General features: G+C 40.8%; 1 protein-coding gene across 1 annotated transcript; it reads right to left on the bottom strand.

Moving 5' to 3' along the window:
• Positions 1-933: 933 nt before the first annotated feature.
• Positions 934-25,566, bottom strand: slc31a2 (solute carrier family 31 member 2). The gene is made up of 4 exons (XM_059638145.1): positions 25,400-25,566; positions 15,956-16,022; positions 11,228-11,408; positions 934-3,345 (listed from the first exon to the last, which is right to left on the bottom strand). The coding sequence occupies exons 1-4, from the start codon at positions 25,406-25,408 to the stop codon at positions 3,177-3,179; spliced, it is 426 nt and encodes a 141-aa protein (XP_059494128.1). The 5' UTR covers positions 25,409-25,566; the 3' UTR covers positions 934-3,176.
• Between the last annotated feature and the right edge of the window lie 92 nt (positions 25,567-25,658).

The raw sequence follows: 25,658 nt of genomic DNA, 5'->3' as shown, positions 1-25,658 counted from the left end.
AATAATATCAACAAAACTTCAGGATTTCATGTTCTTTTACCACAAGTGTCTTTCACTGTTGATGAAAAGTTGCTGTAAATTAATGGACTCATTAATGAAGCAATCCTTCAGATGAAATTATAGCACATTTGAGGGGATAGTAAAATAAGAGGTCATTTCAGACTAATCCAATCTCTGTTCACATTGGAGTTCTGGCTCAGCTGTGCTACTATGGTTTAGGCAAGACTGGATGGTTCTTCAGTGAATGGAGTGTTTCCCTTATCCACCTGCATTATCTTGTTTTGCTGCATTGGAGATGGAGGCCTGAGAGTAGCTCTGTAACTGCAGCCATGTTGCACTGGAGTTGCTTAAAAAGTGAAGGAGAATCGGTTTTTTGAAAGAAAATGAAGTATAATCCTAAAAACACACAAAATACCTTAACTTTAAATGCAAAAATCTTTTTGCTGAGACCTTCCAAAATATATTTGAATCATTTTTCAAGAAAGAGTTCGGCGCTTATTTGGCACTAACAACAAGAGCTAACAAATTTAATGGGCCTACAGTAATCTTTAGAAGTCCAAAGTTTTATCAGTGCCTTTGACCTAATATCACCACATCAAAAAAGAATGCTTTATTTCAAAGGGAAATACACCCAATAAGGTCACTAACAAAATTGCAAGATTGGCTTTGATTATGTTTACATTATGTTTTCTGAAACAAAGTACTTTCCTGTTTGGAAGAATAAGTAAGCTTAGGCATGTACTATAAGTTCTTAATCTTGTCAGGAATAGTTTCAAACGCTCAAATTCCTGTTCCCACTGAGCAGCAACCAGAGCAAAACTAGTTTTAAAATGACTAGCGTGACACTGCAATAGCCAGCATGAATGTAGATTCTTTCAATGCAATAACAGCAAAAGACAAACTTTTATTTTCTGCACTTTTATTGAATCTGAAAATTTCAATTCCAATTTTGTGACAAGACGTGTTAAGAATGTGAAGGCAAAAGATACATTTTCATAATATATTTGGGAAACCTGAATAGTGTTGATGTTCAAAATCTGAATTATCTGAATATCACATTTAGGTTGTATTATACAGAAAATACAAATTGTATAAAGAGGACGCAAGTCCTTATCGAGGGACTGTACTGTCCTGATACTAATGGCTTTATCATAGGAACACCACCACTAGATGGCACAGGCAATACACAGAAGCAGAAGCACCATCTGGCAGCACTACGTCACTGCCAAACAGACACAGCTGCCTTCAATGCTGAAGAGTGGCCTATTTAGCCAAGCCCTCCAGCATTCAGTGAAGCGATGATGGCTAGTGCCATGTTGGGAAGGAAGTCCTTGTGCTATTAACACTAACTACAAATGTCAATGCAACCTACGGCAGCCACCCCACTCTCACCCAGCTGTACTGCCCAAAGGCCAGCATTACTTGACAACTGTGTCTTGCCCTGCTCCTGGCCTGTTTGCACATGTGTAGGCAGCCATCTTGGCACTCAGGCCAATTACTCCGTACATTAAATGTTGTTATATAATCATTTGAGTGTTCAACTGCCTTGTGGTTGTGTTCCTTTATTCTACAAAACAATTCATAAAGAAAATGATAGCTGTATGGCTATCCTTTTGTAAAATAGTTGTATTTTGTTTAAATAGCAACATTCCACTTAATTTGACATGCATGATTTCACTGGCACAGAGGATAAAATATACAGACAGTACAATTGTGCAAATCGTGACCCAAATAATTCTGCGCAATGTCTTGTCCTTGAACTGGATCTGGGGACACTGGTCAAATAAAGATTAATCACTGTAGCAAAACAAGTTTGCAGAATGGTGCCAATTTATAATTACTGGCTTTAGAAACAAGCACTAAATCAATGGGTTTCTTTTAAAAAAGACTTCTGATGTGTTTACTGATAAATTGTGACAGATGCATGTTAAACTTGACCTTCGAAAACAAGAATACATTTATGTAACTTTGCTGTTAAAGATTATGGCAGCTCAAGCCCTGCGTCACCAATTGTAGTTCCCACCACACTTGCATAGGAACAAATGGTTCATTGTTACATCTTTCAAAATATAGTTTTCCTCGGCAAGGCTGTTAGCAAAAGAATTTGGGCTGGATGAACACAGCAGGCCAAGCAGCATCTCAGGAGCACAAAAGCTGACGTTTCGGGCCTAGACCCTTGTGCTCCTGAGATGCTGCTTGGCCTGCTGTGTTCATCCAGCTCCACTCTTTGTTATCTTGGATTCTCCAGCATCTGCAGTTCCCATTATCTCTAATATTTTGCAGACCTGGGCTTGAATCCTTCCATGGTTATAAAATAATGCTGGAATTGAGAGTATCGTGATGACCACGAATCCATTGTTGATTGTGTCCAGATGGGTATTTCTGACATTCACAAATGTCCCTTATGGAAGGAAAGCCTGGTGGCCTGGCCTACCTGTGAGTCCAGGCTCACAGCAGTGTGGTTGATTCTTAATTTAGGCAATCAAATGCTGGAATAGACAGTGAAACACTCACCCCATGAATGAACTTTCTGAAAAAAACACAGCTGCAATAATCTAACACCATGAAGAAATGTGTGGAACTGTACTGAGGCTCAAACATTTCCACATCCAAGTGACACAATCCAAAGTTGTTAATCTTCAGGCAATAGCCTTTGTGTTCAATCTGTTTCAAGTGGCTTTGCTGAAATCGACAGTGATTCACTCACACCCTCAGTCGTCATTATTTTGTATTATATGTGTCACTTCAGGTCATTTGGTCTAGATATTTGTGGTTTTCCAACACATTTCACCAAATTTATAATTATCTGTACATTTAAACTGCAAACTGTTCAAAATCTGTTGCAAGTTATTAAACCAAAAATCAAAAAATATATACAGTATTCATATTCAGTGCAGCATATATACTCGCACCTTTTCTTTAAGTCACACCAAAGCATTGTGCAATTTTTACCATTAAATAGAAAACAAAGTTGTGGATATGCAGAGCAGTAGTCGCTGGAAGGCAGTTATATGGTTTGGTTTGAAGTGCTTCTGCATAAAATTGTGGTATAAAGAAGACAGTTTCTCTGAGACAATCTAAGACGATGATCCAATCTATCTGTTTCTCTCAAATCTTCTCTGCAATGTGGCTGTTTCTGTTGTGAATGAAGAATTACAGGTGCATACCTGTGCCAACTAACAAGTCTTGATCAGTGGGTATGCCACAAAATACCCAATTCCAGCTCCAGCAATTAAACTCAGGAAAACCCATACATTGTAGGACATGGCACAAAGCATCAAAAAGTAGCTGAGGACAACCTGGATAATGTGCAAAACAGACTGGAGCACATGAACCCATATCCACCTGCAATTATTTAATAACAATTAATGTAGAGTCACGTTAATATATTTGCATTTTTTAAAAGCAGTACTGGTAATAAGCTTTTTTCCATCTCCTAAGGCTGTAATGTATTTGAATATGACTTGGCACCAATTTTCTAGCCTACATCTGATGGTTTATTTGAATTTTCTTGCTTCCTAATTGCATATAAACATGGAGATGGCAAGAGTTCAGTCTGTGGCTCAGGTTGTGTATCTGGCCTAAACATCCTTCGGTTTCAAATATTGATAAAAAGGTGAAATCAAATGTTCATTTCAGGTAATTACACGCAACAGCCATTAACAGTACATGTATTTAGAAAGGGGCAACTGATTTCACAGAGGTTTTGCAATATAGTGCCGTGTATTGAGGAGAGTCTGCAACAAGACAGGAAAGAAAACAACTATAAGGGTATTTCCCACTTAAGCAGCATGGTCTGCGTGCAGCAACATTGAGGTTTTGAAATTTTCACAACAGGTACCATCAGAGACATGATGCCAATCGGACCTACCTACCTGCCTGAATGTTTAATGACAATAGTTCAAAATGATACAGATGAGTTCGTCTAAAGAAATTCTAAAATCATGATGTTAATCATTTTCGATTTCCATAATGTGGGGGAGCTTTTGTTTGCATAGCACATCTTCAAATGCTACCTGGCTGTTTGAGCGTGGAGGGTGACATTTCTAGGACTGGTCCCATTCTTGTTAAGTGTTGATGCGTTACAGACTTTTGCATTGGGGTTACTGTACCAAAGAACATGTCAGTGCGAATGCTGAAAGGATGTTTTCCCCTTGAGACAGACTGGAGCACAGCTTATAAGTGAGTCTCTCATTTAAGCAGAAAATGAGAAGAAGTGTTTTCCCTGATGGTTGAGACACTTTGGAAATCCAATCGCATTGGAGGTCAGGTGTTACGATATTATTAAGCCTTAGGTAAATAGTTTTGACTAACATGGGTGTCGGCAAGTAACAGGCATAGGCCAGAATATGAAATTAAAGTCACAATCGGATTAACCTCAATCATCTTGAGTTACCACAGGTTCAACAGGGGGAAAGGAGAGATTTATAAGTTTCTATCCTGCACAGAAATGGGGACAATGCCAAGTTCCTTGCTTTCCTTTGAGGGTTCCCTCCTCTGATATCCATCTAGTGATAGATGCTGATCATGCATCATGTGGGCAATCATGTTAAGCTCAGTTATGTTGTATCCCTTATTAAATATCCAACTGATTCTCTTCATCCTATCTGAAAGTATAGGAGCATTAACTAAGCATAGGAGAAGTTGGGAATGAAGTAAAAACCATTTCAGCCATTGAAAGCTCATTTCTCCTGCATTATTACTCTTGTTTCTTATGATGCATGAAGAGTTAGTGTCTTGATTGAGGCACCAAAGGATGCCAAACATCTGCAGAATCAAATTACAGTGAGGACCAGAGTTTTGATGAGATGACCAATGGAAATTTGTGGTGTGGGTGAAAAACAGTTGCATCAACGTAACCTGAATGGATTTCAGTACATTCAAAGTTAAAAGTCTTATTATACAAGCTGTGGAAAACCACATTACTTAACAAAACAGCAAAATGCCCAAACTCTTCATGCAGTTATGCTACAGATATTTTGGTATTCCTCAAATTGCTTCATGTCATTTTTGAGCAGACCCAAAGCTTTGATTCCAGAGGTGTTTCTATTTGCTTAATTTCATAGTGGAGCCCCATCTCCTTTTAATTGCCAAGTATGTTTTTCCTCTATTCGAAACCCCACATGTTGAGTTTAAACCAGTTGGAAAATGTGGTTTTTATTTCCACTGAGCCAGGAAATAAATTGCTCCCTTTGTCCCTGCTAAAGTTGAACTGTCCTTGTGGTTGTTTTAACTTTAATATGACAATATAAAGGTAAGCTGTGCTGGCTGCCTGACAAAGTAGTTCTCAATAAATATGCCTGCCTCTTTGTAGGTTACGTGGAACAGTCCCTCTTCCGCACCTACACAGGCCCCAAACCCCACCTCTTCCTCCGGTACATTGATGACTGTATCGGCGCCGCCTCTTCTCCCCAGAGGAGCTTGAACAGTTCATCCAGTTCACCAACACCTTCCACCCCAACCTTCAGTTCACCTGGGCCATCTCCAGCACATCCCTCACCTTCCTGCACACCTCAGTCTCCATCTCAGGCAACCAGCTTGTAACTGATGTCCATTTCAAGCCCACCGACTCCCACAGCTACCTAGAATACACCTCCTCCCACCCACCATCCTGCAAAAATTCCATCCCCTATTCCCAATTCCTCCGCCTCCGCCGCATCTGCTCCCACGATAAGACATTCCACTCCCGCACATCCCAGATGTCCAAGTTCTTTAAGGACCGCAACTTTCCCCCCACAGTGATCGAGAACGCCCTTGACTGCATCTCCCGTATTTCCCGCAACACATCCCTCACACCCTGCCCCCGCCACAACCGCCCAAAGAGGATCGCCCTCGTTCTCACACACCACCCTACCAACCTCCGGATACAACGCATCATCCTCCGACACTTCCGCCATTTACAATCCGACCCCACCACCCAAGACATTTTTCCATCCCCTCCCCTGTCTGCTTTCCGGAGAGACCACTCTCTCCGTGACTCCCTTGTTCGCTCCACACTGCCCTCCAACCCCACCACACCCGGCACCTTCCCCTGCAACCGCAGGAAATGCTACACTTGTCCCCACACCTCCTCCCTCACCCCTATCCCAGGCCCCAAGATGACATTCCACATTGGCAGATGTGCAGGTGAACCTCTGCTTAATGTGGTATACTGCATCCACTGTACCCGGTGCGGCTTCCTCTACATTGGGGAAACCAAGCGGAGGCTTGGGGACCGCTTTGCAGAACACCTCCGCTCAGTTCGCAACAAACAACTGCACCTCCCAGTCGCAAACCATTTCCACTCCCCCTCCCATTCTCTAGATGACATGTCCATCATGGGCCTCCTGCACTGCCACAATGATGCCACCCGAAGGTTGCAGGAACAGCAACTCATATTCCGCCTGGGAACCCTGCAGCCATATGGCTGCAATGTGGACTTCACCAGTTTCAAAATCTCCCCTTCCCCTACTGCATCCCTAAACCAGCGTAGTTCGTCCCCTCCCCCCACTGCACCACACAACCAGCCCAGATCTTCCCCCCCCCCACCCACTGCATCCCAAAACCAGTCCAACCTGTCTCTGCCTCCCAAACCGGTTCTTCCTCTCACCCATCCCTTCCTCCCACCCCAAGCCGCACCCCCAGCTATCTACTAACCTCATCCCACCTCCTTGACCTGTCCGTCTTCCCTGGACTGACCTATCCCCTCCCTACCTCCCCACCTATACTCTCTCCACCTATCTTCTTTACTCTCCATCTTCGGTCCGCCTCCCCCTCTCTCCCTATTTATTCCAGTTCCCTCTCCCCATCCCCCTCTCTGAAGAAGGGTCTAGGCCCGAAACGTCAGCTTTTGTGCTCTTGAGATGCTGCTTGGCCTGCTGTGTTCATCCAGCCTCACATTTTATTATCTTGGAATTCTCCAGCATCCGCAGTTCCCATTATCTCTAGTTCTCAATAAAGTAGTGACAGATTTTTGTGAAGTTTTATTTAAAATCCCTCTCTTTGTAATGCAACATATTTACAGTACAGTAGATCCTGAGTTAATTTTTTTTAAAAAATGCTCCCACTTTGTGAATTCAACCATAGCCTCTGACTTTTAAATTCAAAAACCCGATGGAAATGTCACTCTGCAGGACAATGGCAGTGTTAGGAAAAAAGAAGAGTTTAATCAAGTTGTAGAACGTGTGCAATGATAGAGGGTAGACATAGACATAGAATCATTGAATCCCTATAGTGAATAAAGAGGCTATTTGGCCCATCAAGTCTGCACCGACCCTCTGAAGGGCACCCAGCACCCCCCACCCAATTCCCATAATCCTACATTTCCATTGGCCGTTCCACCTGGCCTGCACATGCCCGGACGCTATGGGCAGTTTAGCATAGCCAATCCACCTAGTCTGCACATGTCTGGACTCTGGGAGGAAGCCACAGCACTTAGCAGAAGCCTGTGCAGACACGGGGAGAATGTGCAAACTCCACAAAGACAGTGACCTGAGGCTGGAATTGAGCCCATGTCCCTGCCACTATGAGGCAGCAGTGCTAACCACTGAACCACTGCCATTCACGAGAGATGACAGAATATTTATTTTTTTAAACATATAGGTGACCCGGGTGCCAAGATATTGTCGTCATTTGAGAATAGGTTGTTTTTTTTCTCTCTCCTGGCCAACCTGCCACATCTCTGGGGATGTGACCTCAGACACACTCCAAACACCCTAGCTCACACCAAGTCCCAGTAACCTCCCAACCTATACACCCACCCCTTTGCCATGTTTATTGATAGTCATTGGCTCCTGGTTCAAAAACAACTTCAATTGACTCCCAAACAACTGCACCTCCCAGTCGCGAACCATTTCCACTCCCCCTCCCATTCTTTAGATGACATGTCCTTCATGGGCCTCCTGCAGTGCCACAATGATGCCACACGAAGGTTGCAGGAACAGCAACTCATATTCCGCTTGGGAACCCTGCAGCCATGTGGTATCAATGTGGACTTCACCAGCTTCAAAATCTCCCCTTCCCCTACTGCATCCCAAAATCAGCCCAGTTCTTCCCCTCCCCCCACTGCATCCCAAAACCAGCCCAGCCTGTCTCTGCCTCCCTAACCTGTTCTTCCTCTCACCCATCCCTTCCTCCCACCTCAAGCCGCACCTCCATTTCCTACCTATCACCTCATCCTGCCTCCTTGACCTGTCCATCTTCCCTGGACTGACCTATCCCTTCCCTACCTATACTCTCCTCTCTACCTATCTTCTTTTCTCTCCATCTTCGGTCCGCCTCCCCCCCTCTCCCTATTTATTCCAGCTCCCTCTCCCCATCCCCCTCTCTGATGAAGGGTCTAGGCCCGAAACGTCAGCTTTTGTGCTCCTGAGATGCTGCTTGGCCTGCTGTGTTCATCCAGCCTCACATTTTATTATCTTGGAATTCTCCAGCATCTGCAGTTCCCATTATCACTAATCCAATTGAACATTCTCTCCTTTTTCTCCATCCCTCACTCCAACTCGCACTCTCTAACATTTTGCTCTTCTAAATAACGCCTCTTACACATGCTCAATTTTCATCCCTCTATTGATGATGATCATCATACTGAATTATCCTCCATGTCCTAATTAATATTTATCCCCCAATCAGATTCACTAAAAGAGATGACTCAGTCAATTCTATGATGCTGTTTATGAGGGATTTGCTGTGCACAAACTGTCGCATGTTCTCTATTAAAATACTGACTATACTGGAAAAGACAAAATGCTTTGGCATTTCTTGAAGTTATCAAATCCACTAATAGTGCAAGCCTTCCTTTCTCACCTAAACCCCTCTAATCACCATCTGCTCTCTCTCACCAACGTGTATGTATACTGCACCTTTCAATGCAGTGAAAATATGCTCAAGTGCTACCACGTTGAATTATTTAAGAGTTCTTAGGGAGGATGACCAAAAGTATGGGTAAGTAGCTGGATTGCTGTGAGGGTCTTTTATAAATGAAAACCAAGGTAGTCAGAAGCAAAAAGGGGTTAGGGAGGGCTTGCTAGAGCTTTGGAACTCAACACCTTGGATGTCAATAGGGGAGTGATTAAAGTTGGGAATATTTAAGGGGCCAGAATCGAAGATATCAGGCTATGTTAGAGCTACAGGAGGTTACTGCCATTGGAAGGATTTAGGTCATCGGAGAAATGATAAACCAGGCAAGAAATTTTACAATCACTGCATTGACTACATTGGCTCCTGGTTAAGCAAAGTATAGAAAGGAGAGGGAAACTTGTCACAGGAGGTGCAGAGTAGTGTTTTGGATAGTGGAAAATTGAACCCTGATGCTAACTGCTATGCAATTGTCAATTCCAGTCACACACGTGCTTTTATAAGGTTTTTTTAAATAACAACAAACACATTAGAAAAAAACTCAATGCTCCTTTGAAACATCTTAGGATGTTGACTATTGACAGGTGCTATATGAGAAGAAAGGTTAAGATGTAAATGTATATTCTTAATTAACCTGTCCTGACATGTTATGCCATACCTCCAGGGTAGACGGAACTTGAAGCATTTCCAAGATGGCGTAAGGTCCTCTGTATAACTGCAGATTCGCAATCCTTATTTAAACTATGTGCTGACCACTTAAAGTACTTTACATTGTACCATTAAACTAATCGGGTTAGAATGGGCAGGTATTTGAAACCAGTGTGCTTTGATTATATACCCACCACAATTTTTATTCACTCGACATTAGCAAGTTGTGTGAAAAGAGCAAGAAGTGTGAAGTTGTTGAATATGTTACTGAAGATATTCACAAAGCAGCCAGTTCAGGAGCTCAATGGTTGTGTTTTCTGGACAGGGTCAAAGTGAGTGGTGAGATAACAGGTCAGTGTTACATGGAGCTATATAGACAATGTCAAGGAGTGAAGTGTGTTTGATATATTCTAGTTGGATTTTAGCCAAGCTTTTCATAAAGTCCCACAAGGCAAACCTGGCAGAAAACCTCATGGCATCCCCAGAAAAAGTGGTAAGTTGGACCCAAAGTTGATTCAGTGGCAGAAAGAAACAGGTTCTGGTCATCCAGTCTTTTGGAGCTAGAAGGCTGTTTCCAGTGGAATTCCACAGGGGCCTTCGCTAAGATGCTTGCTTTTTGTGGTCTCTATCAATGATATGGACTTAAATGGGGTTGGGAGACCCAGTTAAGTTTTCAGATGACACAAAAATTGTTCGCATCAGGTGATAAATATGAGTTCAGGAAGAAATCCAGTGAATGGTCTGGTAGGAAAATGAATAGTAAATAAATTTCAGTCTACAGAGCTGAGGTGTAATGCATGCGGGAAGGGCAAACCTATATAGGACTATGCAGTGCTACACTGGCAAGTGTCAAGTAAGGAGATACTTTGCAGTGCAAAACCACAGTTTCCTGAAGGTATCAGAAAAGATATTTAATGTGGTTAAGAAGACACATTGAATGCTTCCCTTTACTAGCCAACCCATAGCATATGAGACCTTGTAGCTTATCCTAGAACAGAATTAAACACACTTGCAAGATTACTGTGCAGTCCTGATTATACTTTACAGTACGCATCTCTTCACTGGAGGGGGTACAAAAATTAACAAGACTGTTGCTAGAAATGGAAAATGTTGTCTTGAAGGCAACATGGATTGCTTAGGGCTAATTTATTTGTGACAGAATAAACTGGAGAAAGATTTAATTGATGCGTGTAAAACTGAAATGCTTGAATCAAGTGTATCAAAAGGAGCTATTTCAATTAGCCAGGAGAGCAAAATGATCAGGGGCATAGATTTAGACTAATCGGGAGAAGGATCAGACTGGATTAGAGAGGATTATTTTTCAGCTCGAAGGTAGGGAGAGTTTTTGATAAAACTAGAAGCCCTCAACACGTTTTAAACCTAGTTATGTTTTAGTACTTTCAATGCATATCCAAGAGCTGAACAGCCTAAAAGCTGCAAATTATGCATAACGTAGAGATGGGCCAAATGGCCTTGTGGGGCGCCAATTTTCAAGATTCTATAGAGAAGTATTGAACTAGTTGGTCATCATCTTGTTCCTAGCATTTCTATAGGTTTAATTTTGTTCATGTAATTACCACATAAAGACTGATTTTGCAACTATGAATCTGTCACTACAATTAAACTGAGAAAAGAACGTGAATCATCGAACAAGATGAAAGAGCAGAAATCATCATGGGTGTCAGCTTACATCTAAAATACCAACAGAAGAAATAATAATAAAGTCAAAGAGTAAAACAATCACCTTTTACAGGAGATGTTCTGAGAGTTTGGATTTATAGGTAACGTCTCTGCTGTTCCGTCTTGAGGGTTAGGTGGTGCTGCCATCAGATCCAATATTTTCTTGTCCAGTTTCACTGTTTCCACTTTCAGCATTTCATAAGAGACCGTCACAAGCAGAACAATCACCACTGTCAGCACCATTCCTTCAAGTAAAAGGAAATGTTTAGTCATTGAATTTTTGTTGCCAAGTTCAAAACAGCACACAAAGAAATTACTGAGTTAACAGCAGAATTGTGCTTACTGAATACAATCGGGTCCTTAAGAGAAACATTCCACTTAAGAATTAAAAAGAAATGTTCATACGACAGGCAGTCACTGACTTAGTCCGACTGACAAACAAGATCCCATTCATGGTTGAATTAATATTAATTTAAGATCCAACCTGAAAATAGTTGCTCATACTTATGCATAGCTATTTTATATTGCACAATATAGTGTTCTGAATTGCCTTTGAATCAACCTACAAACATTCTCAAGACTGGAATCCATTAGTAATCCAGAGACTGACTGTATGCCATTCATTAGCTCTAAAACTTTTACAGATCTGTATTCTGTTAATTCTGACAACATCTGCGTCACCTAATTTAATTGTTCTACAATTTGCTGTTTGCTTTCAGCTGCCAAAGGCCTAGCCTGGACATTTTCCTCTCCAGCTATCACCCTCCTTTGAGGGTCTCCTTGAAACCCAAGTCTTTGACCAAGCGGAGGCTTGGGGACCGCTTTGCAGAACACCTCCGCTCAGTTCGCAACAAACAACTGCACCTCCCAGTCGCAAACCATTTCCACTCCCCCTCCCATTCTCTAGATGACATGTCCATCATGGGCCTCCTGCATTGCCACAACGATGCCACCCGAAGGTTGCAGGAACAGCAACTCATATTCCGCCTGGGAACCCTGCAACCATGTGGTATCAATGTGAACTTCACCAGTTTCAAAATCTCCCCTTCCCCCACTGCATCCCTAAACCAGCCCAGTTCGTCCCCTCCCCCCACTGCACCACACAACCAGCCCAGCTCTTCCCCCCCACCCACTGCATCCCAAAACCAGTCCAACCTGTCTCTGCCTCCCAAACCGCTTCTTCCTCTCACCCATCCCTTCCTCCCACCCCAAGCCGCACCCCCATCTACCTACTAACCTCATCCCACCTCCTTGACCTGTCTGTGTTCCCTGGACTGACCCATCCCCTCCCTACCTCCCCACCTATACTCTCTCCACCTATCTTCTTTACTCTCCATCTTCGGTCCGCCTCCCCCTCTGTCCCTATTTATTCCAGTTCCCTCTCCCCATCCCCCTCTCTGATGAAGGGTCTAGGCCCGAAACGTATAAAAATAGGAATTCTCCAGCATCTGCAGTTCCCATTATCTTTGACCAAGTCTTTAGTCTTCCGTCCTAACACTACCTTATGATGCTCAATGTTAAATGTTTTTTCTGACCTTCTTGATAAATGTCTTTAAGTATATTCTACATTGAGGATGCAATGTAAGTGAAAATGTGTTCACTTGAAACATTCTCCTGGTTTTATCGCCACCCCTGTTCGACATATTTAAGCTGGCTTGTGCCAAGCATGTAAAATATGACAACTAGCCAACCACCCTGATCCAAATTTCAACACAATGGTAGGTGGATAGATGTTGAAATAGACAGGTCTCCCCACCCCACAGTACATAATTCATGGGCAACTGAGGTTGTTACTAAATCAATTTATGCAAATATTAAGTTGGCCTAAATATAAATAGCACTGGCGTGGGTTCGCAGGCAGTAGTGAAAAGATTTCTTCCTTAGTTTTAAAAAAAAAACTTGTAGAAAATGTGGGAAGGGATATGGACTGCGCACACTGAAGGTTCCTCAATGCACCAAACATGTAACATCTACCATTCACCCCCAGTCCTTACCTCAAACTCCACAATCCCTGCCCATCCAAAACCTTGGAAAGTAGCTCTCTATATGATTTCTTTCGCACTGAGGGGCAGATGTCCCGCATTCTGCTTGTGGCAGTGTGTTATCACCATGAAGTGATTTTATTTTAAAAGTTAGTTGCCTGATGTCCAATTTTTGCAATAGTGATGGCAAGTAGTATGAGCCGTTATTTCTCCACAGACTTGCTTTGTATTTTTGGTATTTTGTTTTATATCAAAGGTCTTCTAAAAATATAAAGAAACAAATTTTGCACCCAAATTTCAATATGGGATGGCACAGTGGCTCAGTGATTAGCGCTGCTGCCTCACAGTGCCAGAGACTCAAGTTCAACTGCACTCTCGGGCGACGACCTATGTGGAGTTCGCACATTCTCCCAGTATCAGCATGGGTTTCCTCTCAATGCTCCGGTTTCCTCCCACAGTCCAAAGATGTGTAGGCGAGTTGGATTGGCCATGGCTAAATTGCCCATAGCGTTCAGGGAAGCGTAGATTAGGTGGGATGCTCTGAGGCTTGGCGTTGAGCCGAAGGGCTTGTTTCCACACTCTGGAGATTCTATCATCGTGCCACAGCCTTTAGGAGGTAGTTTTAAGTAAGACTTTTGAAAGACTAGTGATATAATCCAAATAAAAAAGGATAATGTTATTATTAACAATGTAGCCCAGAAGTTACAACATGATCCCAGAATTTGGATGCTTCAAAGGATCAATAAAATATTGCTTTATCCACTGTTCTAATAGTATTAACTCACTTGAGTTTGGACACATGCATTAAAATTAGTAAACAATGTAATCTCATCCTTAATTTTCAGAATTAATCAGACATATAATTTGCACAACTGTTTTACTGTACTTTGCTCACTCATTTACCTGATGTCGATCTCAATGCTTCTGTCTTGAATTTTATATTGTCTAATTACATTCAAATCACACCATGCTTTCTGATAATTTAAATTAATGCTATTTTTAAAGTACTATCCTTAAGTTTTTTTTGGTCTTTCATAATTGTACAAAAAATTGTGGAAAATTAGTGCTAATCTGAATAAACATTGAGTTCATAATTAGAATGAATCTACTGTGCTGTTAACATCAAATAAGAAGGTGTACACAAACAGTGTCCTGTTGATAAGGAGAAAGCAAATTGGGTTGGGCGGTCATTTGGGAGTAGTTCAGTTTAGTACAGAGGGCAAAGGCAGTTCTGGAAGAGTACCATATGGTTGGCAAGGGAAAGGTGAAGTATTTAGGTAGAGGATATTTAATGTAAAATACTGAGTATAGTTGAAATGAATACCATATCATGGGAATTAATATTTAGAGGACACAAGTTGTCAATGATTAGAGAGGCAGGAAAATAAATGCAATATTTTATTTTGCTGCCTTTCATTAAATAACAAACACTTAATTTCTTCGCTGTTTCACCTAACTGAACTGAATCAACACCGAATTTGTTTGAATTACAAACACATTATCATATTGGTTTTACTTTTTCTTCTGACTCATGGGAAAGCATGATAAAGCAAATGTACTTGATAATCTTGAATTAACTGCACATTATTAAAATGAAGATGTTCTTTCCATTAACTTAGCTGCAAGTCATGAAATTGCACTTTTTAATCTACCTTTTCCAACAATTAGTGAATTTAAAATCACCATATGGCCTTGGTTTGTGCTCTTCAAATCTGTTGTATTTTTGGCTTCCTCAGGAAAATACTGCAAATAGTATAACCTTAGCAAAAAGCTGTCCATCTATGGATATTGTAGACCTCACAAGTTAAACCAAGAGCCACAATGGAAATAAATTGTACATAAATGACTGTAGTTAAGAACTGCATTAAAGTTGCACAGAAAATTTAAGGATCTGGCATATCCAACAGTAAAATTTCATTGCGCCAAACCAAATTCAAATTATGAAAATTAGTTTTCTTAATGCCTTTTCTCTCTGTGTTCAAATTGCAATGCTTATTACCATAAATAAATAACTTGGCGCTTTGAGGTAAAAATCACATGCTTTCTTATCTGCCAATAAGTTATCTTTATTTGGTCATTAAAAATACAAGTCCTTTCCCCTCCAATAAGACTTAACCTAAAGTGGATTAAGGGCCAGAGAATTAGTATCAGGGCGGAATAGATTTTGAATGGAATATGCCACAAGGTATAAGATAACATTGCAATTACCAAACAATATTTGTAAATGGTGAAATGCCACTGACTTCCGAGAAAATAAAGGACAGCAGTGTGTCATGTGTTAACCATGGCTTGATAGTCTATTTTGTTCTCTACCCTGGGACTTGAGCTAACAAATTCTGACACAGAAGGGATGGTACTATCTAGGTTAAAACTCCTGCATTCCAGTAAGAGGGAGTGATGTTCTGTTAGAGGTGGTGTGTTTTGGAGGAAACCTTTAAAATGAGGTCCTGTCTACCTCTCATTTAGACATCAATCATTCCACAAAACTATTTTTGAAAGGTCATCTGGTCATTATTGGATTACTATTTGTGTAGTTTTGCTATGTGCAGATTAGCTGTCATGTTTTCTGCATTATATCAGTGCCTACATTTGCTGAGTGGGAAAGGATTCTATTGACTCTGAAGTACATTGGGATATCCTAAAGTCATGAAAGATGCTATAAAAAGCATTGCTTTTCTTTAATGAGGCATATAATAGAAGCAGTGCAAATTCATAAACTGTATAGTGCATACACAAGATTTTCAGAACATGGAGGTAAACTAAATAGTTTATTGCAAAAACAACTTTTTTGCAATGAGTAAATTCAGTACCTTCTACAGAGTGAATATTCCAGAAGTCAAATAGTAGTACCACCTGATCAGATACGAAGAAATACATCTGCAATGTATAAGAAAAGTTACATCTCAATTGTAAAATGAAAAGCAAATTTTGTCTTTTGTGGTGTGTATATTTTAACAGGCATCACATCAGAGGGGCCAAATGTGCACCAATTAAAATGTGAAAGACAGTTGTGAATGATGTCAGTGCAGAGCTAATTCTACGTATACACCAGGATTTCAAACTACGAATGACAGAGATGGCGAGACAGGGTTGTTATTGTGTTATTTGTATCCCTGATACACTCCTGCACCTGACCAATTCTTTTGAAGTGGTATTGTATCGTATTCAGCATACCATTGGGTTTTTTTGTGTGCGGCAGGAGTGGCCCTACCTCTGGCCCAAAAGTCCCACGTGCACTGAAGATGTAATAAATTCTAATTAATTTGTTCAGTAATTTATCTACCATAGAGCTAATAGAACACGTGTACTATTTGTGCTTCAAGCGCTTGAAGCATAAATAGTACACATGTTCTATTAGCTCTATGGTAGATAAATTACTGAACAAATTAATTAGAATTTATTACATCTTCAGTGCACGTGCCTATTTAATGTTTATAAGCGTATGCAGTTGTGTAACAGTTTCCTCAAACAGGCAACAAATATTCTGGAAAGAGACACCTCATTCAAGGCAAAAATAGTTTTCATAAAATTAGCTGGAAAGCAAAACATTTTTGGCAAAACATATTAAACTACGTTTATCAATATCTTTGGAATGGTACCTTTTGATTGGTTAAACCCACATTTCTTCCCATACTTTGGGTCAAGTCAAATGACCAGTGAATCTGTCAAATCAGTTGCAAAATGACCAGAAATTTATTGTTTTATGCTCTCACACTGTTAGCTCGAATTAGTTGTCCCAAAGTTTTTTTTTTCTAACATCATCTTCGAGCTCTGGTGAAAGATCACTGATCTGAAATGTTAATTTTTTATCTGCTCTATCTGGCTTGAATATTTACAGCATTTACTCCAGGCTTTTTTCTGGAAATAAGTTTGTATTTAGTATTCTCCAAGATCAAAATTTCACCATTGAAATTAAATTTGACTTTATTTAATAACGCTACAAAAAAAATCATGTTTCTAGAACAGTTGCAGCTTGTTGCACCTTCAATACAATAAAATGTTTTGATGGGACTTCATGGGAATATTTTACACAAAAACTAACAGCACTGGATGGAGGAACTGAGGCAGACAAGCAAAACTTAAGCCAAAGTACTATCTTTCAAGGAGGAAAGTGAGCAGGAAAAGAATGGCAATTTTAGGAAGGAATTTCAGAGTTAAGGCTTGGATAGTCGATTTAAAATAGTTGCATGGTAGGTGAGTGTGTAGTGCTATTGGCACTGGATAATTAATCGAGAGATCCAGCTTTCATAACTGGTGACATTTGAATTTAAAGTCTAATGATGATCGTTGTCAATCGCCATCTCAATACATCGGGTTCATTACGATCTTCCAGGAAAGGAAATCTGCCCTCCTTTGTTGGACTGGCGTATGTGTTATTCCTGACACAATGATGGGTTTGACTCTTAACTGTCCTCTGAAATGGCCTAGAAAGCCACTCAGTTTCAAAAATAGGAAGGAAACTCAACAGACTACCTTGCACCAATCTCTGCTAAAAATAACAACTGCTTACTAGCATCCGGGGACCAGTGGCAAAATTGAGAGCTCTCTCTCAGACAACCTGACAGCCTGATATTGTCTGTAACATAGCTGTGTCATCTCAGCCTCTTTCGGTGGTCCCCAGCATCACAGATACTAGCTTTTAGCCAAATCCATTCACTCCACATGATGTCAAAAGTAGCTAAAGACAATGAAAGGGATAGCAGCCCTGAGAATGTGCCAGGAATAGAAGTAAAGACTTGGGCTCCAGAATTTGTTATGTGCCTAGCCAAGCTTCGCCAATATGGCTATAACACTGGTATCTACCCAACACTCTGGAAAATTGCCCAAATAAGTCCGCTGCACACAAAGCCAGACAAATCCAGTTTGTTCAATTACCACCTCATCAATCCGCTCTCGATCATCTCTAAGGTGATGGAAGGATTCATCAACAGTGTAAGCAAGCAGCATTTGCTTGACAATAACTCGCACCCTTATACTCCGCTAGTGTTCTGTTAGTGCAACTCAGCTCCTGACCTCAACTTTGCATCAAATATGGACGATGAGATGAACTCCAAAGGGCAGTATGGAGTATGGCTTGAGGAGTCCTAGCAGAATGAGATCCAATGGTAATTAGTGAGAAATTCTCCACAGTTTGGAGTTATTCCTTGGACAAAAAGATATAGTTGTGGTTGTTAAGAAGTCATGCACCTCTGATCTAGAAACTTCTTCAATACGGTCATGTCCTAGTACCAATCATCTTCAGCTGATGAATCAATAATTTTCCTTCCATCATTAGGTTAAGGAATGGGAACATTTTGTGATGATTAGACAACGTTCACCATTTGTAACTCAGCAGATACCATGCCCATAATATTCATGCTTGGGTGGGATTTAAAGTGTGTGTTATCTCCAATGATGGGATCTAGCCTTGACCCTTGACGTTCAATGCCATTACCATCACCAAATTACTCCCCTCCCTCCCAACTAAAAAACTGAACTAGACTAAACATAATGGTAATATCTAGTTACAACAGCAGGTCAGAGGCTAAGAATTCTGTGGTGAATAATGCACCTCCTGCCTCTCCATATCCTGTCCACCATCCACAACATGCAAGTCAAGAATGTGATGGAATACTCCTCAGTTACTTGGATGTGAACAGCTCTCCAACAGCAATCAAGAAGCTTGACACCACCCATGACAAAGCAGCCTCCTTGATTGGCACCACATCTACAGACATTAACTCTTTCCAATGTCAACACACAGTAGCAAGTGTGTACCATCCTTTCGAAATTCGCCAATGCTCCTTAGCACTTTCTGAATACTAAATCGTACCATCAATGAGGACAAGGTTAGCAGATCCATGACACGCCACCACCACCTGTAAGTTGCACACCAAGCCACTTATCAGCCTGACTTGAAAATAAATTGTTCCTTCAGCATCACTGAGTCATAATCCTGGTACTCCTACCCTAAAACACTGAGGGTGTACCTGTCGACGGGTGGTTCAAGAAGGCAGCTCACCACCACTCTTTGAAGGGTAACTAGAGATGGAGAATCAATTGTAGCCCAAACAGTGATGCCCACATCCTATGAATGATTAATAAAGAGTCTGTAAGAGTTAATACTTGGGTGCAGTTATACTGTGCCTCATGATGATGTAATGAAGACTTAGTTTAAAGTAGCTTCTAGATGATGGCCCAGCAGCAACTGTTCTCCTAATATGTCTATTAATATAGGATGCATTCATTTAACTTGCAAACAGTTGCAACAATAAAATAACATTACTGTTTACTGGGCAGGATTTTTATAGTTAAACCTGAATGATAGGCAACCTAATCCACACTCGATCACTTCAGGCTTCACGGAACAAAAGCTAGACCACCAATGATGACGTTTGAAATCAGATGCTTAAGAAGGTGGCACGGTGGCTCAGTGACAGGGACCCAGGGCTCCATTCCTGCTTTGGGTGACTATCTGCGTGGAGTTTGCACACATTCTCCCCGTGTCTGCATGGGTTTTCTCCGGGTGCTCTGGTTTCCTCCCACAATACAAAGATGTGCAGTCTGGGTAAATAGGCCATGCTAAATTGCCTGTAGTGTCCAGGGATGTGTAGATTAGGTGGATAGGCCTGGGTGGGATGCTCTGTGTGTCGGTGTGGACTTGTTGGGCTGAAGGGCCTGTTTCCACACTGTCAGGGATTCTATGATTTAAGCCAGAATTTAGGGGAGTGGAGACATCTCAGAGGCCTACAGAAGATTAGAGGTGGGAAGGGTCAAGTCCATGAAGTTATTTGAAATAAATGATGAAAATATAGGAACTGAATCATTGCTTAACCAGGACTCAGGAGTGGAGTTGAATGATGTTACAGCAGTGGAAATATTTGGTCTCAATGTCGCTGCATATATTGGATGGGAAAATCATCTATGCCACCGAGGTTGTAGGTGCCAGGAAGAACAATAAGTCAGTGACCAGGGAGCAGAGTTTCTGTTGAGAAACCAACACAATAGATTCAATCTGTCCCCATACCTTGTTGGAGGAAATTTCAAATAAAGTGCGAGATCTCAGATAAGTAGTCTGATAAGTCATACATAAGCGAAGAGTTGAGCAAGATTGTCGAGAATTAGAACTGGGTGGCGTCACTATTCATGTGAAAACTGTTGTGTTTTTTGAATTCTTGCACAACAGATACTTCTTTTTCACATGCACCATCAAGAGTTGCAAACAAGTCACCCCTTACTACTCCTAACTTCAATTAACACAACATTTGCCTATCTAAACATTCCTCAAATGGCTATTTCAAGTATTAGCTAGCAGCTGTGAGGAAGGGTCATCGGACTTGAAACGTTAACTCTGTTTTTTCCCTTCACAGCTGCTGTCAGACCTGCTGAGCTTTCCCGGCAACTTCTGTTTTTGTTCCCGATTTATAGCTTCTGCAGTTCTTTCAGTTTTTATTAGCTAGGTCAATGTTCCCTGTACTGCTTCCAATCCACTTTTGTCTTTCCTTAAATGTCCTTAAATTTGTGAAGTAACAAAAATGGAAATAAAAGGGAGATTGGTGATTTGGCAGTTTTGTGCGCTGTAATGGGTCAATGTTTTTGAAGGACGATGTATTGGTGGTAAATTTGAAGGAGAGGACAACCTGTGCAGAAAGAGATTTGTTAAGATTATCAGCTAACATGAGAGTGTTGACATAAAAGCAGCTATAGCACAGTACAATACAACTGACTTTGATAAAATGTGACCATTTAATACTTAATATTGTAGCTTATAATAGAGGAACAAAATAGTTCCCTGACTCCACCCCCACAGATAGAGGTTGCTTTAATCATGTGATGTACAAGTAAAAACAAAATTTTAGTCATCAGAACATAGCCATTTCCCCAAAAAAAATTCCCCATAATAAATAGGAAATATTGATCAAAAATGGAAAATTAAACTGTAACAAGAATTTAATTAAGCAATAGGAATAATTGTGTACTGTGAGCCCATTATATCTAGTATTAGATTGGTCAGTCTATATATTTTAATTTTAGAAGGCTATTGCATGTTTGCTCAATGAAACAAGATGCTTTTTGTGAGAAAGAATATTGTATTATGCCGTATTGCTTTTTAAACAGAACTAGATGTTAATTGGTGGCCTGACACAGTGATAATGCCGTAGAAACAATCATTCCAGCAGTTCATGTTCATAATCTTGAATCATAAGGCTAGATATTTGAAACAGACATTCCAAGGATAAGGGAAAAACACCATGAAGAATCTCTTTCCTGCCATTAGGGAGGTACTGAATTGATCCTTGGCTGTCATCCTTAGTTGTCCTTTGACCACAAGATGTCTCCTCAGATCATGAGTTTCTGCTATGGGCCTTTGTGTGAGTGGACATGTCAATTCTCAACTTTGGATTTGGTAAGACAACACCAACACAATTTGAAGGCTTCTGAGTGTTTCTGCAGCAACTACATATATACAAACATGTGAACTGGGAACAGGAGCGATCCACTTGGCTCCTCAATACCGCTCTGCCATTCAAAAAGATTATCCCAATGTTGTAACTATGCATTCTTGCACCTGATAACTTTTCAAGCACTTGCATAACAAGAATCTAACCACCACTGCCATGAAGGTATTCAAAAATCCGACTCTCACGCTTCTTGAGAAAAAAAATTCTAAAGATTCATGACTCATGAGCGATAGAAATGTAAGTTGTCTTAAATTTGTCACTTTTTTTTAAACAGCAACCATTAGTTCTAGGTTCTCTTGGAGGCAATATGCTTTCCACATCTACCCTATCAAGATCCCTTCAGAACTTATATTTCAATCAAGTTGCCATAAACTCCAGTGGACATAAAAGTCTAACCTGTCCAAACTTTTCTTATAAAACAACCTATCCATCCTGGATCTGCTTCCAACAGGAGTATATACTTAGTCCTTTGAATAAGGAGGCCAATACTATGATACATTGCTCTTGCTAATTCCCATTATAACTGAATCATAAACTCGGCACTTTTGTATTTAATTCCTATTGTTAGCTTTCCTAATTATCTGCTGTAACTATTCACTAACCTGTTGCGATTCATGCATTAGCACACCCAAATCCCTCTATATCTAAGAACTGTGTAATCTTTCACTGTTTAGATAATGTCCTTTTTAAAAATATTATTCCTATCAAATTGGACAATTTCACATATTGCCACTATATGCCAATTGCCATACCTTTGCACACTCACTTATTCAATCAATAGCCTCTTGCTGCCCCTTTATACCTCATTCAAAAATGTAACTTTCCCTCTGTCTGCTGCATCCTCATGTCCTCCTCTGGAACTCAGGAAGGTTGAGAGTTAATGAACAGAACTTGGCAGGGGAAATACTTTGCAGGCTTCCAGACAATGTCCAACATTGCAGCTGATATTGCAAGTGTTTGCCCTCAAGAAAGAACTAGCACTTAGCCAATGGTTATTCCACTGAATCTGAGCAATAAAGAAGCATACGCATCAAAGTACACCTAATCTCTCACATTCCTTGCAGCAAAAATGATGGGAGCCAGGAAGCAGGTCATCAGTTCTTCATCTCAGCCAGGGATAATGTATCATAAAGGAAGTGACAGCAGTAAAATGGCATGATTTATCACTAACTTTAAATAGTATAATAAACTTTATATAGAATACCAAATTGTACTGAGTTTGTATCAAATACGAGAGCCATAAAATCTGCCACAGCATTAGTTCCCAAATTGGTAGGAACTGAGAGTACGCTGCAAGTTCTTCAGTTCTTGGCTTTTTGCCAGATCTATGCTGTTAAAATCCAAAGGCTTGGCCCATTGCCATTATTGCATGTTATTGCACAGATCATGAAATACCACTTTAGTTGCAATTATTCTAGAAATATTTCTAAATGTGGAAAAGCAAAACTTTCCAAATTACTTTCACATGTTTTGTATGACCCATTGATCAAAGCTATTGTCTTTGCAGGCTACCGGCACCCTTGCTTATTATTGATATCTTGAAGCAGTTTTTCAGACATCTTGGGACATTGTGACCCATAATTAGTAGTTTAGCAATTCCACAGTCGTGGGAAACCAGTGAAACCAAGTGGCACTCCAGCAGCACAGCAGATGACCGCTTGTGACATTCAGCTCTACTGCCAAGATGGGGCAAGCTTGTGATGATACTTTTCCAGGTAAATGACCATTCATCAGCTGTGAAGATTGACCAGAAATAGGGGTTTTTAAACCAGAGGCAGAGCGCAGCCACTAGAATTGGCCAATTAGTCTTGGTTTTTGTGGTGATTGGAAGCAGATGGATCTTATTGACTGAGATCCTTTATTGGGGTGTTAACCTGGGCCAATCAGGGAGCCCTGGCTGACAAATACATACAAAAGATTCAGTGAATCTCCTGACTTCAGGAACTAATTCCAAGCTGACTGGTCATAGCCAGTGTACTGTGCACATGTAAATCTTTATTTATTGATTCATGGGATGAGGGCATTGCTGGCCAGGCAGCATTTATTGCCCGTCACTAATTGCCCATAGGGCAGTTTAGAGTCAACCACATTGCTGTTTGGCTGGAGTTACATGTAGGCCACGGCAGGCAAGGATGGCAGTTTCCTTCCCTAAAGGACATTAGTGAACCAGGTGGTTTTTCCAACAATCGACAATGAATTCACGGTCATCATTAGACTCTTAATTCCAGATATTTTATTGAATTCAAATTCCACAATCTGCTGTGGCGGGATTTGAACCTGGGTCCCCAGACCACTACCTTGGTCTCTGGATTAACAGTCCAGCAGTCATACCACTGGGCCATTGCCAAATAAAGGCTGACTTGTGTGACAACATGCTAACCTCTGAGCATCTATTTCAGTTTTTGTCTGTTTACAGCAGGGGCTGCTGGGGCCATTCCCTGGGAGTTTTATGCACTAGTGTTGAACAGTGCAAGACATCAATGTTTATAAAACTTTTAATCAATCAATCTTCTCCAATGTTAAAAGTTAGACAACAGCCCATCAGAAATTGAAGCCAGTTATTTTAATCGATTTAGTGTTAAGATCGAACTAGGTCCTTTTCCCTTACTACCTGCAAAACATGCACCTGTACTACTGTATCAGTAAATCTTTATTACCTGACCTTTGCTGAACAGAAACTGAGGCTGGAACTTGGGATACCACTGCTGGCTCCTGTCAGGGTGTAACCCATTGTTAACCAGTACCCTCTGAACACGTTCTTCAGACTGGGAGCTTGCACTGAAGATGACAAATTTGCCAATCCCCAACTAAACACTGCTGATAGCAAACATTAGCAACAATCAGAGACTGTTCACTGCTGAATCATAAATGTTGTTCAAGTTTTTTAAAGGTTTTAAAATCATAGTTAAAATGTGATGGTTTTACAGAAAGAATAAAATTAGTTCTGAACACCTTAAAAAGCCAATACCACCCCCTCCTGCACTCCTATCACATGGAATGGCTGCAGCATGAATGTAACCATTCGGCCCGTTTCATCTGTGCCAACTCCCTGCTAAAGCAACTTAATTAGTTCTGCATTGCCAGTCCCCTATGCTCACTCCAGCCGTCTGTCTCCTGCCCACTTTACTTCAGGTGACTGCTTTGAAGCCACTGGTTCAAAGTGCACCACGACAGCTGTGGAATTTAGGTTCAGGTGTTTCTTTTGTAAAATGGAGCTTTCTCAGTAATGATGACATGAACAGTTATCAGTGACAGTGACTGATATTACATCCTTACAATAACGCACCAGCCGTAAATGTCAAAAACATTGTGAAATGTAATTTGTTACAATTAGCAAACTTTTTGAGAGAAATTGAGAGTTTTATTTCAAAACCCAGTCTAAAAACAACAATGTCCAGGAGGATTGTTTCAGAAGTTGAATCCCTGGAGAGCTACCTTGCAGCCTGTGTCGAGTTGGATTCTCTTCCAAGTCCTTTGATGCAGTGCTGTACTTACTGCTGGAGAAAATGTGCATTATCATTACAACAACAACAACGGAAGGCAATAATTCTGAGCAACTTGTCGGGTAAATTCGCAACACCGTATCCCAACAAAACATACAGGCAGAAAAATCTTGATTGCGTCTGTCCTGACGAATTATCAAGAACAATTCTATATTCGTTAAGTCGCACCACTCCAAATAACTATTACTGAAATCCCGTGTCAGTCACATTGGTTGTTTTCTCTTGTACTGTTTGGCAAATTGCGGAAACATTTTACTTCTACATCTATCGACTTCAAGAAACCTGTGTCATTTTCACATCTATTACTTACAGCCATCATGCTTGGCTTGATGTCTTTTCGATGATTTTGCAGGAGACGGTACTTTCTTGCAGTTTGCGGAATATAATCAACAAGCTGTGCTTTGCACACATGTAAAGCAGCTCAGAGTTGCATATTAAAACTTGCTCGTCCAGTCACCCTTATTGCTTATTGAGCTGGGGCTGTCGATCGGTCACATGAAACTGACGGACCATACTCCTTCAGCCAGGAACTGCAGGCTGGGAGTTGTAGTTCGTTAAGTCCAGAAACA

This window comes from Stegostoma tigrinum, chromosome 29, assembly GCF_030684315.1.
Source record: "Stegostoma tigrinum isolate sSteTig4 chromosome 29, sSteTig4.hap1, whole genome shotgun sequence".
Classification (NCBI taxonomy): domain Eukaryota; kingdom Metazoa; phylum Chordata; class Chondrichthyes; order Orectolobiformes; family Stegostomatidae; genus Stegostoma; species Stegostoma tigrinum.
This window is presented reverse-complemented; position numbering and strand designations above follow the sequence as displayed.

Bases quoted from the DNA above. Each gene is read 5' to 3' on its own strand.
- slc31a2 (XM_059638145.1), bottom strand. The intron at 11,409-15,955 runs GTACTGAATTTA...TTTTACTTGAAG, and splicing joins GAATATTCACTCTGTAGAAG to GAATGGTGCTGACAGTGGTG. The intron at 3,346-11,227 runs GTGATTGTTTTA...AAATAATTGCAG, and splicing joins CAGAACATCTCCTGTAAAAG to GTGGATATGGGTTCATGTGC.